At 41.9% G+C, this 16,883-nt stretch overlaps 1 protein-coding gene across 5 annotated transcripts in view; it reads left to right on the top strand.

The window, feature by feature from the left end:
* The window catches only part of DLGAP1 (DLG associated protein 1), a 989,257-nt gene that overhangs the window by 859,560 nt on the left and 112,814 nt on the right, over positions 1-16,883 (top strand). For all 5 annotated transcript variants that reach the window (XM_032467518.1, XM_032467519.1, XM_032467521.1 and 2 more), the window contains 2 exons: positions 1,390-1,567; positions 4,969-5,209. In XM_032467518.1, the coding sequence (XP_032323409.1) occupies positions 1,390-1,567; positions 4,969-5,209 (419 nt within the window). The remainder of the gene's footprint in view (positions 1-1,389; positions 1,568-4,968; positions 5,210-16,883) is intronic.

Genomic DNA, 16,883 nt, shown 5'->3' on the forward strand with positions numbered 1-16,883 from the left:
ATTTCTGGAGGAAGGCCAACACAGACGATAGCAAGGGGTCTATAGATGTGTGTTCCTTCAGTTTGTACCTTAAACTGTAGAAGTTGCCCCGGGTCTAAGCCGCGTTCTTCTGATGGGGCTGATCATTGGTGAAGTGGATCTCTTTATGAAGTTACAATTCTAAGAAACAGAAGGAAAATGAATGCTTCCATAGTCTTGCAAAAGAAGCAAAGTTTGAAAAAAGGACTCTGTGGTGGCAATGAATCTCTCAGTCAATTTCTCTGGGAATGTCTTAATTTCCCCTTCTTTTTTGAAAGATAGCTCTTCTGTATGTAGACTTCTTTGTTGACAATCTTTTTTTTTCCCCCAGCACTTAGACTATTTCATCTCAATGCCCTCTAGCATCCACGGTTTCTGATAAGTCAGTTTTTAATCTTAGTGATGATTCCTTGCAAGCGATGAGTCATTTCTCCTTCTGCTTTCAAGATTTTCTCATTGTCTGTGCATTTTGACACTTTGACAAGGATATGGCCAGGTGTGGGTCTCATTAAGTTTTTATTATTTTGAGTTTTTCAAGGTTCTTGGACATGTAGATTAGAGTTTTCATCAGATTTGGGGAGTTTTTGATCCCCAATTCTTCAAATATATTGTCTACCTCTCCTTCTGGAACTCCAGTTACATGTATGTTGGTGTATTTGATGGTGTCCCACAAGTCTTTGAAGTTCTGTTCATTTCTCATTATTCCCTTTCTTTCTGTTTCTCAGTCTGCATAATCTCTCTTCAGGTTTACTGATTCTTCTTCAAGAAGGGGCTTGCTATTAACCCCTTGAGTAAATTTTTCATTTTAGTTATTATTGTTTAGTTATTGCTAGTAATGCAAATTTATTCATTTGGTTACTGCATTCATTACAGAAATTGACACACTGTAACTCATATACTTCAATAAAAAATAAAATAAAATGAATTTTTTAAAAATATTAATTGAGAGCTAGAGATAATAATACAGTTCTAGATAGACACTCGCTTATAGTCATTAGAAACTCCAAAAACAGACAAATGGCACAGAAGAGAAATGGGTACAAAAGAAAAGCTTGCAAATTACATGGGGCAGAACTCTGGGGCAGGGCAGTGACAGCTACAACCTCACTTCCAGGATGCCTAGGAAAATGTGACTGGGGCAATGATTTCATGCGTTGAAAGACTTACAGTTGCTTTCTAATGTCATCGGATCTCAATGATTTCCCAGCAGAAGTTTTCTTTCCAAGACCTCATGAGGGAGTTTAGCAGCCACAGGAGGGCATCAGCTGCCCGGGATTCAGGGCGACGCGTCAATCACAGGGCTGCCAGATCTTATTCCTGCCTGCATTTTGTAAAATGACTAAACACACATTTTCCCTTGTTCTCTTCCAGGATTTCCAATGAACACTCCCCCAAACTCCAGATCCGGAGTCACAGTTACCTGAGGGCGGTCAGTGAAGTCTCCATCAACCGAAGCCTGGACAGCCTTGACCCTGCGGGTCTGCTCACGTCCCCAAAGTTCCGCTCCAGGAACGAGAGCTACATGCGAGCCATGAGTACCATCAGCCAGGTGAGCCCCTGGGGGTGCCACCGGCCGGGTCTGCATGAGGGTGGGCGGAAACCCGGAGGGCGGGACGTGAGGGGGCTGTTGCCCGCCGAGTGGCACTGATGGGTCAGCCAGGGGTCGGGTGTAAACACTACATGTGTTCAGCCACAACAGGCACCTGATAACCAACAGTCGATCAGCAGGGAAGGGGCCCTCTGCAGACGGGAAAGCACATAGTGGGGGAGTCCGCCCAAATTCATTAGCTGTCAGTCAGCATCAGCAGATTTGTCATTGGATGGAGGCGGCTTCAGCTGTAAGGATGTTTGAAGGATAGAAGGACAGGGTAGTAGACATCACTGGCCAAACCAAGGCAGTGTCTAGTCAGAAAAGTACAAGTATTCAGCAGGCCAGCAAGATGGGGCCCAGGCATGGGGAAACCACATAGGACCTATTTACTTCAACTGGGTCTTGATAATGGGGGGCGGGAGTGTGGGTGTATAGCTCAGTGGTAGAGCACATGCTTAGCATGCATGAGGTCCTGGGTTCAATCCCCAGTACCTCCTCTAAAAATAAACCGAATTACATCCCTCCTAACAAAAATAAAATAAAAAATAAGAAAAGGGATTGTGAGCTGTTTTCAGTAACGGTATGGGCAGTGGTGACCTTGGGATGTGGTTCCTGCATGTACTGTGGCAGGAAGCAAATGAATAACTGTAGAGCTTCCCAGTCCTGTCATCTTCTGCGTCCTCGAAAACCAGGGTTTTTCATATGGAATGAAGATACGAGTAAAATATATAAGAAGCCACAGAAAAACACCGCAGTGTAAATTTGCATTAGATGTATTCATACCACAGTCCTGCCCCCTGAGAGGCCTGGAAACAATGGCCAACCCAGCAGCGACATCCAAATTGCATTCCTGAGATACCATTTCCCACTAAAGGAAGAAAAGGCTTTTGGGAAAAGTACTGATTTCAAGACTGGGCAGGAAAGATAGAAGATGAGCTTTGAATACCTTGTCACACCAGATATTAAGGAAGCTCTCAGGGCCACTTGTCTCATGTCAAAAGGACTCAGGAGACAACCTAAGAGGTTCCCACTGGCCAAAGATGGGACAAATTTGAGTTCAGTAAGAATAACCATTGAAGTAATTTTAAAACCACCAAATATTTTTAAATTTATGAGTTCATTTTGATATTTTTAAAAATTAATTGATCACACTTGGTAGATACAAGAGAACAAATTTATTGTCTTAAAAATTAGTAAATAAAAGGAAAAAAAAATCAAACACCCTGCTGTACCTACATGAGCTACACCCACTAAGTAACCAGATAACAGAAAAGGAAGCATTTCTTTATATAAAAAATATTCCAACTAGTGACTATAAAAGTCGATGAAATTAAGAATAACACTATTTTTGCAGCCACTATGGAGAACAGTATGGAGGTTCCTTAAAAATAGAGTTACCGAATGATCCAGCAATCCCACTCTTGGGCTTATATCCAGAGAAAACTCTTAATTTGAAAAGATGCATGCACCCCAATGTTCATAGCAGCACTATTTACAATAACTAAGACATGGAAGCAACCCAAGTGTCCACTGATAGGTGACTGGATAAAGAAGCTGTGGTATATTTATACAATGGAATACTACTCAGCCATAAAGAGGAAAGAAATAATGTCATTTGTAGCAACATGGATGCACCCAGAGATGACCATACTAAGTGAAGTCAGTGAGAGAAAGACAAATGTCATATGACAGCACTTATATGTGGAATCTAAAAAGAATGACACAAAAGAACTTATTTACAAAACAGGAAGAGACTCACAGACACAGAAAACAAACTTACGGTTACCAGGGAGGAAAGAGGGGAAGGGGGATAAATTGAGAGTTTGGGATTGGCAGATACAAACTACTACGTACAGAATAGATTTAAAAAAAAAAAAAAGGTCCTACTGTATAGCAGGGAACTATATTCAGTGGCTTGTAGTAACCGATGATGAAAAAGAATAAGAAAAAGAATATGTATATACATATGTGTATAGCTGAATCACTATGCTGTACACCGGAAACTAATACAACATTGTAAATCAATTATACTTCAATAAAAGCGGCGGGGGATAAAACCATTTTGGAACCCCTAATGAATGAATGCATCTAAGCATGGAGTGTAAATGACTCCTAACAACATAAAAAGGGGGAGAACTCAGACAATATGGACATACAGAAATATTAGCCTTGAAAACATGCGGGGGTTTTATACCAAATTAGAGAAAGTATACTTCAGTATAAAATGCTACTTTAGAGTGCAAAGAATTATTATTAAGAAATACATGCCTCTTTTCCACTTGATATGCCTAAGATAATTAGTCTTTTTTATCTGAAGTTTAAAGAAATTAGTCATTATTGGAGAGCATCTTCAGATAACACAAAATGAAGAGAGTCAAAATTGCAATCATTTTCAGTATACGCTCTAAGTTAAATTATAGTTTTATCTGTTAAATTTTCAACTACTCATGAGTTTGGTATTAAAGAAATTAGACACATGAAGTTCTAGAAGGTAGCAGAAATTTGAAGACTGCTCCTACACCTCTATCAAGTCAGCTGCAAAGTGAGAAACTGATTGAAACATCTGGTCGGAGTTGTTGGCTTTTGTTTTTGTTTTTGTTTTTTTGTTTTAAGGTGGTGCTCAAACCCAATGTAAGTTATGTTGGAGGAATATAAGAAAATAAAAAGTAATTCCTCAAAAAAGGAAGACCCCATTTGGAAGATTTTTAAAACACATTTATAAACAACCTGTGGGCCATATCAGGTTTTTATAATGAAGAGTGGAACCTCCTTTAGGTCATACGTAGATAGTTTGAAAATCCCAATAGTGCTTTTCAAGGTTTTGACATATCTAGGTTTGGCCTATTTTTGTGCAGAATGTGGGTATCTTGCCAGAAAATATAGGGCCTGTTTCCATACTTTGCACTAAATTAAGCACTAGTCGACACTGAAATGGTTCCACGAACTAGTCACTTCCAGAAGCACAATAAAAATACTAGTTTCTAAACGTTTGTACTAAAAACGGTTCCGTTGAAATACATATGCTCTGACCGCGAGCCCCAAATTGCCCCCTAGGTTCGCGTTTCTAAATGAGGGGAATGAATGAGCACCTCGGGCGTGCAGTGGAGAAAGGCTTCCCAACCCCACACTTCCTTGCGTCCTGAAAACAGAGCTCTTGTTCTCTAGAATTTAACTGACTGCTTGATGATAAACTAGCTGCCATTCAGTCGCGGTCTGTAAGATAGAGGAAGTAAAACGCATTTGAGTTGAATGTCACGGACGGGGCGTTCTGCCGGGGATGAAGTTTGGAGATGCTGGGGGCGAGGCGGCTTCTCCCCGGCGGGGGGAGCGCGGCGTCACCGGAGCCTTCTCGCCGGCAGGTGAGCGAGATGGAGGTGAACGGGCAGTTCGAGTCGGTGTGCGAGTCGGTGTTCAGCGAGCTGGAGTCGCAGGCGGTGGAAGCCCTGGACCTGCCGATGCCCGGCTGCTTCCGCATGCGGAGCCACAGCTACGTGCGCGCCATCGAGAAGGGCTGCTCGCAGGACGACGAGTGCGTGTCCCTGCGGTCCTCCTCCCCGCCGCGCACCACCACCACCGTGAGGACCATCCAGAGCAGCACCGGTGAGTGGGCGCAGCCGTCCCCGCGCAGCCGCCCGCCTGGCCCCCGCGCGCCGGCTGCGGCACGACGGTCCCGGGACGCCGCACGTGGCGTCCTCGCTGTCACCACACAGTCCCGGGGAACCAAACTCCACCGCGCCCCGCAGAGCGATGGCTTTGCCTCCCTGCCCGCCTCCATCCCCAGCCTCCGGCCACATTCACGCACCCCCTTCTTTCTGCATCTCCTTCTCTGGTGTCAGCAGAGGAAACTGCAACTATGGGACCAGAGGGGACAGCCCAGGGTGTGGGGTGGGGTGGGGTCTTCCCAAGACCCCGACACAGCATCCTTGGAGCCGGCAGGCTCGTCCCCACTAACTCTTCCTCTCCATAATCTGGCCTTGACTTCTAAGGGTGTGACCCCTGATTGTGGAGCATAAATGGAGTTGGAATGCATTTTTAATCCCAAGATATCTCCCAAGACCTGAAATGTCACTATGAAAAAATAAGGAAGAAATGGATGCTCTAGTAACACTGATTGCACATTTTATGAGTTTCCTTCTATTAGAATAGAAGGTAAATTTATTTCATGATTTCAAAACCTCCTATCTATACATACACAGCACTTCCTTTTCCCTCTAAACCGAATTTAGATTTGTGCCCATAAACTGTACTTTTATCAGATTTGAGTCAGAGAGACACAGAAGCGCTTAACTGGTTTCCACGGCCCTGGAAGCTGCCTAGGAATAGAATCATGGATTATGTATGACAGAGTGTGTGTTGTTTTTTGAGTTTCAGGGTTTTTTTTTTTTTTTCCCAGATAAAATTTGGGTCCAAGAAGAATATCCCCTCCACCTTAACTAGTCTTAACTTTGAGTTCAGCATAACTCTAGTAAAGAGTAATTCTACAAAGAGACTGTCAAACCAAGAGTCAAGATAAATAATGAATTAATGAGAAGGAAAAATCTGTACCAGAATATTATTCAATTTTCGTTCTAAGTGCCTCAAATGTCAGTCATTATCACGTGGCCTAGAACTTTTACAAGTTTGAGAATTAATATTAATAGGTCCTCAACCTGATTTGAAATCCTACTAACTAGAAATACAGGACTGAGAGAGGAATTTGAGAAAAAAAAAAATTAGAGGCGAAACCATAGGAAATCATTCTGGGCCAATGAAAATTAGGATCTCAGCATTAAGGGGAAAAATGCTTCTAGACGTTGCTCTGGCCCCGCAACTCTGGCCCTGGCTGGCTGTCACCTACCAGAGGTGGTGGATGTGCATTCTTGCTCGCTAGGAAATTCTGAAAGAACAGCCACAGGCGAGGCGTGAGGTTAATAAATTAAGGAAGGTTGATTCAGGAAACGCAGGCATTTTTAATTCATTCATGGGCATATTTGTGTGTGTTTACATCCGTGCAGTAAGTGTAGCTTGAAGCTCTGCCTGTGCCTCTCTGGCGTCACTGCGTCTTTGGTGTCTGCCGTGTCCCCGCCCGCACCCCGCACACAGCCCTCCCCGGTGTCCGGTCCCTTCCTCTGTGTAATGGTCTCATCGCCCGCCCGCTGCTCTTCTGTGCTGAAATTGCTCCTTAAACACACAAAATGCAGATCCTTGCCCAGAAGGGCCAGAGGAAGGAAAAGGGCCTCCGACTCCCTCCTCCTCCTCAGGGGGCAGTGTTTTGGGTAAAGTGACAAGAGACTCTGGGATGGCAGGTTTCTGGTCAGCGAAGAGGATTTTGTGTTTTGTCATTTAAGAGACAGTTGTCTGATACCTCCTGCATCAGTTCTTGTGCAATGCTCTTTACTCCACATACCTGTGTTCTGACCTCCCTAAGAGCCTTCCCAGATACCCCGGGGGTTCCCAGAATTCAAACAATCAAGTCATCAGATAAAATCCAGGTTGCCTGTTAAATGTGAATTTCAGATACATGGTGGATCGTTTTGTAGTATAAGTATCTCCTGAATAGCACATGGGACCTACGAAGTTACATGTAGTGTTTGGAGTGTTTGATAAAGCTGACAAGCCTATCAGAGAAGGAGGTGGGTGCGGCCTGGGAGGGAGTCCTCTGCTGTTCCATTTAGAATATAAATTAAATTGCAGGGGCTTTAGCCAGAGGCCTCTGTGGGCGGAGGTGACTGCATCTTCTCCACCTTGGGCTCCCTGTGCCTGGTCCTAAGCCCCACCCGGCCCCCTGCTGCCGTCTGGGCGGGAAGGCTCCAGGCTTGGCTGCAGCTGCGGGGGTTTGGGGCAGGAAGATGGGGCTTGTCGCTGGGACTGGTGAGGCATCAAACAGCAGATCTCGGTACAGGGCAGCTGGCGACTTCACCCTTAGTCATCAGCCTAAGCCTTCTGGTATGTCACCTTCACAGCCGTGGAAGAATGAGCAATTTAAGGACTAAACATTATGGTAGATTCTAAGTAAGCCCTTCCAAGTTCTAATAGCACTTTTCATAGTTTCTCTATTCCACAGATTTGTTCTTTAAAAAAAAAGTCATTATTTTATGATATTCTGTGCCCTTCATTCTACTGTTGTCATAAATCCTATGTTCCCTCCTCACCCCACCGTCTCTCTCTCTCTCTCTCAAACACACAAATTTTACTTCTCTCTCTCACATGATCTCAGTGCTATCATATTAATTTTCTTCTTCTACTGGTTTCCTTCTGACATCCAATCAAATATAATATCCTGTAGAAAACACAGAAAATCTACTTTCTCATAGGACCTACTAATTTTTGAAAGAATAGAAATCAGGAAATCACTGCTCTAATTTTAACCATTTCCCCCATGAACACAGGTCAAATTTACATCCGTGTTCAGTAGGACATGACGTCAATTTCTCCTTTGCTCATTGTTCTTGGATACTCACAACAGATTTCATTTTTCCTAAACTTCCCTTTGCTCGGAAAAAAAATTCTTTATTTTTGTCAACTGCAGTGATTAGCTGTAACTTTTCCCCCACCCCAGTCCACACTCTAAGGCTTTGACTTTGGGGTCAGCCCATTTTAAATTGTTCAAATTTTCAAGAAAATATACTAGGTAAGCTTTCCTTCCAGCCTTGTCCTTTTGTCGCATTAGCAAAATGAAACTGCAAAGTCCACAAAAGTGTCTTGTTGCCACACGGGAGAGTCATGAAGATGGTCTTGGCTCTAAGTGGCCCTAAGGAGCCCCCAGTAATGGGACCAAGGATTAACAGAGATTTATCCTAACAAATTGGGGCCAATCAGGAACTGAGTGAGGGAGTGGTTTATAGTGATGCATCTTTTGGGTTATTGCCTTTTTGGCTTATCTAACTATGACAGAATCTTATATTATCTCAGCTTATCTGTTTCAAGCACCCAGATATCTCTCCATCTAATAGATTCAACAAGTTTCTATGTAAATCATTACACATGGGACTAGGAATTTAGCACTATCGCAGGAAAGTAAAAATTTAAAGTGGACAGTTACCCTCGTGAGTAAGGGAAAACAAATACCCTTATTTCAATCATCTGAAGATTTCAGGGAAAAGTAGAGCTTGCTGCTAGCAATATACCCACACCTCCGCTTCGGAGTAGCAGATCGGACTGGCCTCCTTAGAGTATCTGTGTGCAGTTGTACGCATTTAAGAGGGTTCTTTTTACTTCCTGCACTAAGCATCTGGGGTCTATCAAAAGCATTATCACATTGCAGCTTAGACAGACTTGAATCTGGTGATCCCAGGAGCCAAAATAAGCAAAAACATTGTGTCTCGCTGGTAGACACACACATACAGATCCGCACGTGGTCACAGACACGCACGTGGTCAGGAAGGACACAGAATAAATCGTTTGCCGTGATCACCCAGCAAGTAGTAGGTGGGAGGGTCAGGTGGAATGGAAAGAGGGAGGTTTTTTGAATAAGCATTTATTGCTTTTTGTGATTTTAAAAGCCAGCATAATATCTGAATCAAAATAATACTCTTTGACAGAAATAGGCAAACTATCATGATAGATGATTTTCTGGTCTTTTAAGAAAAGTTTTCACTTTGAAATCACAAGCTTTATGTAGCCATAATATAATTTTTATAAAGAGTAATGCTATGCCACACTGTTGCTCTTGAAGTTTGGCCTGTGTGCCATATTCTTTTATTAGGGGAAGCTCTTAGAAGTGGATGGAGTTGAACTGGTCTCTGGGACCCCCCGGGCAGGGCAGTGAGGGCGCAGGACAGGGCATCCCTCTGGGTGGGAGTCAACACCGTTTGCCCTCTTGAGTGTGTCTGGGGGCCTTGGGGTTCACACCACCTATTTTCAGTCTGATTTTCCTTACAAGAGTGATCATATGTTCACTTAAACAGAGACACGCTCTTCCAGCTCTGACACACCTACTCAAGGCTTGCTCCGTTTGCAAAAGCAGCTACCCTTTTAGATAGCCTGAGGTCGGGGCTAACATCCCAGGAGTTCTCGCAGGTTTGGGTCATCACAGCCAGGCAGCCATCCTATCTAGGAGATCACATGAACCCTACCTTCATCACCCTACACTCCAGTCCCCTACACCCTGCTCCCCACCCATCTACCACCACCAACTAATCCTAAACACACAAGCTCTTGAACAGGGTAACGTGAAGGCAATGATTTATATTTGCAATACACATAGTAGACATTCAATAATGGAAGGACAAAAAGGTGAGAAAAGATGCAGAAAATACTTGTTTTATTGTGATGTAATTGACAGATTACATCGGGTAAGTTCAAGGTGTGGGATGCGTTGATTTTGCATATTTATGTATTGCTACGTGATTACCACCATAGTGCTAGCTAACACCTCCACGCAGTAACATAATTATCATTTCTCTTTTGAGGTGAGAACATTTAAGATCTAGTCTCTTAGCAACCTTGAGTGTAAAACAGTATTGTTGACTGTCATCACGATTCTGTGCATCTGAGCTCCAGAACTTACTCATCTTCTAACTGGAGGTTTGTTCCTTTGACCACTGTCTCCACATTTTCCCCGCCCTCCAGCCCTGGGAGCCACCACTCTACTCTCTGTTTCTATGAGTTCAGCTTTTTTAGATTCGGGGTTGCTCATGACCACCTAGGGGCCAAATCTAACCTGCTGCCTACCTTTGTAAATAAAGTTTTATTGGCACAAAGTCACCCATCTGTTCACATATTGTCTGTGGCTGCTTTTGCCTTTTAACAGCAGAACTGAGCAGCTGCTACAGAAACTGTGTGGTCCAGAAAGCCAAAAATATTTACTCTCTAGCCCTTTACTGGAAAAAGCTGTCACCCCTGATCTAATCCACAGGACCCATATTAAGGTAGGAAAACTAAGGCCCAAAGTGCAGAGCTGGGTCCCTCACTGGAGGCAAGGTCAGAATAAGAGCCCAGGGCACCCAGCCCTAGCCCTTTGCTTGTTTGGGCCCCAGCTCTACAAATTAATGGAGAATCCTTAGAGGTCCGGGAAAGCTCACTTCTTTCTAACAAACACTAAGTTAATTAATAGGTCATTTCTATAAAACAATGAGGGGAAGGTTTAGAAGTCCAAAGGACAGACATCGGTCAGAAGTCTTTTAAACAAAGAACCTTTCTTTTCTATTCAAGATAAGATCAAGTCACAAATATTCTGATCTTGCGTGGACTGGTTCCTTGTCCCTCTGCTTTTGAGAGTCCCCTTTCTTGAATTTCTCCAAATGTCCAAGTAGAACTGGAGACATCTACTTCCTCCCATCTTAGGAGGCTTAGATCAAAAAAAGAAAAAAAAAAAAAAGAAAAAAGGGCAAGAAAAAAGCAACCTACGTACGCTTCTTGCGAGGTAGCATCTCTGTTTGGTTTCTCTTGTTGTTTTAAATGGATCTACTGGGGACTGAACCCAGGACCTCATTCATGCTAAGCACACACTCTACCACTGAGCTACACCCTTCTCTGTGTTTGATAGCTGAGAAAACTCACAGTGATGACTTTTGGAAGAATTTTGATTATAATCTTTCTTTCTTTGGGGCCCTCAAGGTGGCATTCTTTTGCAGTCTAATAGAAATATTCCAAAGTCATAAAATGCACAGGTCGTGTTAGACACCGAGGGAGATAAAGGGTCTGAGGAGTATCTTCTGCTTTGATCTCCTCCAGTGGCTTTGCTGGACATAAATCACCTCTCGGGGCCAGAGTGCCCAGCCTGGAGGGACCACGCTCCGTAGACAGCCCACAAATCTGCCTTTGCCCATCTGAGCGCTTGTCATGCAGCCAAGTGATGGGGCTCCAGGGCCTCTGGCCTTTAGGGTGGCTGTGCAGTTCAAATGAGATCGTCATCGAGGAAGCGCTGAATAAATCACACAGAATGCCTCTACCTTGTCTTTGAGTTCAAATCTCTCCATCTGCTTAGTTTAATAATAATGCTCATGGCTCACCTTTCAGCAGTATTTGATAAAGCATTATGACCCAGCTGCATAGATAATATCTTGTAATCCTAACGAATACTCCATGACACGTATGGGATGGGACACCATCCGTTTCATCATACAGGAAAATAGTGTGAGGCTTAGAGAGTTTATACAGCTTGACCCAGCTAGTGACAGAGCAGGCTCTTAAATCCTCTCATTGATAAATGCGTAGTCAAGTGTAGTGTACCTTGAAATAATTTCCTTCCAATCTGTCTACAGAATGAGAGGCTCAGGAACTCTTCTCTCTCACTTTCCTTCCCACAAATACTCACTTAGCCCCAGCCATGTTTGAAACCTGTGTTTTCCGTAAAAATTTCTGAAAACCCCTCTTTTAAAGAGAAACTGTTTTTTTTCTTTTTAACATTTTTGTTGAGTTATAATCATTTTACAATGTTGTGTCAAATTCCAGTGTAGAGCAGCTTTACAGTTTTACATGAACATATATATATTCATTGTCACATTTTTTCACTGTGAGCTACCACAAGATCCTGTATATATTTCCCTGTGCTATACAGTATAATCTTGTTTATCTATTCTACATTTTGAAATCCCAGTCTGTCCCTTCCTACCCACCAAGAGAAACTGTTTTGATCACCTACCAATGACATGGTTTTTAATGTTGGTTTGGCTAACCCTGGAATAGCTGTTTGAAGTGAAATTAAAGATGTAAAAAATTAAGGGAAATTGAAATGAATAGATAAAAAGCCTCTAAAAAAATACTGTTTGGGTTTAAAATTTCCTATTACCCCTTGTCATTTTGACATGATGGCGGATTTCACGTATCAAATAACCAATCCCTTGATCAAATTATAGTGTTGTCAGACAGCACTGAATGGAAAAAAGAATTCTTACCAACTCACGTGTAAACTAAGCAGGTGGTAAATTCTGTCATGTGGCCGATGAAATGATCAGAGGTGGACTAAGTAAAAAAATACTACAACAATTTAATCCTGACCTGGCTGGTCTCTTGGCTGGGTTACGTACTCATAACCCAGTTCCAAAGGTCAATCAGAAAACACAAATCAGAAAATCAGACTTCTTTAATGTGAATATTTATTATATGGGAAATTTCTCAAAAAATTAATGACATGACAACACAGAACCTAAAAATTCACTTTTTTTATCTGATATCTCCATAGACCCTATTTTATAGTAGAAGAAACTGACATTTTTTAAAGACTTCAAAGTCCAACATTGCTGACCTAATTAACGTTGGACGTTAACAAATACAGCAAAACAATAGCAATTGAAAACCGTACATGCGATTTATGCTGGCACCTGGACAGCCCTTCCCAGCTCCAGCTGGTAGATCCAAGAGCCACGGTTTTGTATTTCTGTTACTTTTGCCTCTGACTTTCTGTCAAGCGTTCAGGGAGCCCATTACTGCTGCCAAGTGTCCTTATTTAAAAAGAGAGTTGCCTCAAATTAATACCATGGTACCAAGTACCATAAGTTTACTAGACGAGCAACTGTATAAGAAAAGTCTTATATTTGTTATAATGATGAATCTATGATCATGTAACTATTAATACTCTGAAAGTTTTCTTTGCCATCTGCTGGTGTCCTACTGACATATAAATTCCACCAACATACAGGATACCTTTTTTCTTTTTACCCTTCCCTGTCAATTATCAGTATTAAAAATTTTTTTTAAATTATCAGTATTACTGAGAATATTAAGTCTAATAACTTCTCACTTAACCTACAGAAGAAAATGACAAGTCTAAATTATCTCTAAAAATATGACAAATTGTCAAAATTTAATTTAGGTTTTATCCCTACAATATTTTTCAGTTTTATGGTTTCAAGGGGATATGTATATTATTAAAATTAACTTTGCTTAACCAGTTTTGTAGTTTAGAGGTGTATCCTTGACAAGGAATATCAGATCTGATAAAGAAAGAAGCTCATTCTGAATGTAAGATTACCATCCTTTCTCTCTTAAAATCCGACCTTGAACTTTCTTTCCATCTGATATTCTTATCCCATTACATTTTCCCCCATAATTAAATTTTATAATTTAGGAAAATTAGTAAGTCCATATCAGCCACTGCTCTGCTTCTGAAGGACCCTCTTCTCTTCTAAAATGTTGATTATGGCCAGAAATCTGATGTGATATTCAACGTTAGCTTTTATTATTTTCAAGGAACTTCTTTCCATCATCTTTTATTTTTAACTTTTTGTTTAGAAGTAATTATTTACAGGAAATTACAAAGATAGTACAGGGGTCCTTATACCCCACCCAGTCTCCCCCAGTGGTCACACTCTAGATAAGATCAACAGACACCCCAGGTCACATCCTAACATCAAAACCAAGAGATTGACATTGGTGCGTTGTACATGGTCATCACACGTGCAGATTCTTACAACCACCACTGCAGTCAGGATACAGAACTATTCCGTAGCAACACAGATCTACTCTGGTCCACATTTTTCCAGTTTGAATGAAGTAGAGAAACCTTACCCCCCGTCAAGCCTCTCTGCCCTCTCCTGCTTACAATCATCTGGAACAGTTTATCCACCTACATCAAGAGCCATGTCACACAATGGTATACTTTTTGTTCCAAACATCAAGTACGGTGTGGAAAATTTCAGAGGAGAAGGGAAGTCTATTGTATTTACCCATATTGTTTTGCCAAATTGCCAAATCCGGGAAATTTTCAGCCGTTATTTCTGTGACAACATTTTTGTCCCCACCCTCCCTGTCTTGTCGCTCTCTGGGGACTCAGTGTCCACAAGTCCTTCCATGGGTGGTCTGAGCAGGGATTCCTTCAAAGAGGACATGGGTGGGCGGGCAGGCACTGTTTTGGTGTGTGTGTCTTTTTAAATCCCCATTGCACAGAGTTCTTCTGCCTATCAAACGCCAAAACAATTCTTCCCATGCGAGATGCCCCACCTAACATGACCCAACTTTTACAAATAGCCAACCACCCAAAATTGCATTTACCTGCTGTGTCCTGTACTCAGTGCCTCCTGTTACTGTCAGAATTCATTCTCCTCCTTCCCAATCCTGTCCAAGTACTTTTTCTCACTAGTCTGTAACCTATGGGCTAAATTATTCACTCTTTAAAAATACTCAACTCCTCGAAACAAAAACTCAGCCATCTTGATTTAGAAAAAAAGTGAAAGAAGAAGAATTGCCAAGGACACCAGTGCCCCTCGTCTTTCACATCGTCTAGGATGACTTTAGTGGCATAGCAAGTCACACTGGTATTTTAATAAAGAGCAACTTATCTTAAAAAAGTAATGCAAACACCACACATTTTCTGTTTACTTAGCCTTTAAATTGCCATGTGTTTGTTTGGTTCAGATGGCAGCTCCAACAGTATCTTTTCCAGTTTTACTGACAGCAGGTTTGCTGTATCCCATTAAATAAAAAGAATGTTTAAAGAGACTTTCTTTTCATGTAATGCTTAGTGACCTGATACAGCCACTATGGAAAACAGCATGGAGGGTCCTCAAAAAATGAAAAGCGTAACCATCATATGATCCAGCAATTCGACTTCTGGATATTTTCCCAAAGAAAACAAAAACACTGATTCGAAAAGATATAGGCACATCTGTATGTTCACTGCAGCAGTATTTAAAATAGGGAATCAAACCGAGTGTCCATCAACAGATGAATGGATAAAGAAAACACACACACACAATGAAATATTACTCAGCCATAAAAAAGAATGAAATCTTGCCACTTGCAACAACATGGACAGACCTAGGGGGTGTTATACTAAGTGAAATAAGTCAAACAGAAAGACAAAGATTGTATAATTTCACTTGTATGTGGGATCTAAAAAAACAAATTAAACATAACAAAATAGAAACAGATTTCCAGATACAAAGAACAAACAGGTGGTTGCCAGAGGGGTGAGGGGATGAGTGAAATAGGTGAGGGAGATTAAGAGGCACAAACTTCCAGTTATAAAATAAGTAAGTCTCAGGAGGTAACGCACAGCCCAGAAATACAGTCAGCAGTATGGGAATAACTTTATATGGCGACAGCTGGTAACTAAGCTTACCGTGATGATCATTTTGTAATGCATAAAAATATCAAATCCCTATGTTGCCACGAGTCCTGAACACTTTCTGAAATCTTAAACTGCTTAAATCAAGAGAATGCATGCTCTGAACTTCGGCTGAAGTCTCCCCTGCTTTCACGCAGTGTAAGGTCTCTATCAGTACCTCGGGACCCAAACTATGGCTTAAAGAGTTTAAATACACTTAATCTATAGCTTTGCAGCCATTCAACGTTTAGCCTTCGAAACACAAACCTACAGTTCTTGCACATAAGATTTGCCGAGTGAATATTTGTTGAGAGTTAATCTATAGGTGAAGATGTAAGATTTCCTAGGAAAGTTTCTATTTCACTGAATTCTAGACGTTTCCCTGATGCCTCCAACAACCACACAAAAATGGAAAGTTCTTTACTTTTTTCTCACGCACCTGAAAATAAACCACTTCATTTTAGAAAGAGTGGGATGGTCACGTCTCCCCCACACGATCTTGAGGAACAAAGTTTCAATCATTTCTTATTCGGGGAAGGAACGTCTCAAAATGGCTAAGATGGTGAGAATCACGAAGACTGGGCAGTGCTAGCGTCTGCTGATCAAGGCTTGCATCGTATTCTTAGCTGCTGATTTTATTTTATGTTCTTTCTCCCCACTCCTCCCAGTCCAAGCCCCGTGGAGTTTACGTCCCTACCTTTCCCTCTCTTGTCTGTAAATTGAAAGTTGTGTAGACAGTAGCCTCCATCCTGACTTAGTCTCAAATCTCCGTTCAGTTTGTGAATATCTGACTAAGGGGTCTTCATGGATTGCTGAGCACATCCCTAGAATGAATATCAAAATACAAGAAAAATCTATGCAGGATTTGTGTCGACATTTATTCTATTTTTTTTTCTAGCTTTCTCTTAAAATGCATCCTATGAGTCACCCCCAAAATACTAGAGTTCTGTGAAAGCCCAGAAAAAATGCTGATAAGCGGTAAAGGTGCTGGGAACATGGGATTTCTTCCCTATTTTGAATTTCTATCAAAAACCAAAGAGCAGCAAAATTCCCACTTCATGCACATTCCAAGCCATGTGCTGAAATCTCTAAAAGCTTTTCAAATCTTCGTAATTTTTGTGCCTCTAATTTCCTTCAGTGAACCTGCTCTACAGAAATAATCCGAAACGGAGAGAACTTCCTTGAGCAGGACGTTCACCACGGCATTATTGATGACGCTGAAAGAGCTAGACCACATTTGCTGGCGGCGAGTCTCCGCCCACCAGTAGGGAAATGTTAGGCAAGTTATGACATATCCACTTCAGTTAA

The sequence above is a fragment of the Camelus ferus genome, chromosome 24, assembly GCF_009834535.1.
Source record: "Camelus ferus isolate YT-003-E chromosome 24, BCGSAC_Cfer_1.0, whole genome shotgun sequence".
Taxonomy (NCBI): domain Eukaryota; kingdom Metazoa; phylum Chordata; class Mammalia; order Artiodactyla; family Camelidae; genus Camelus; species Camelus ferus.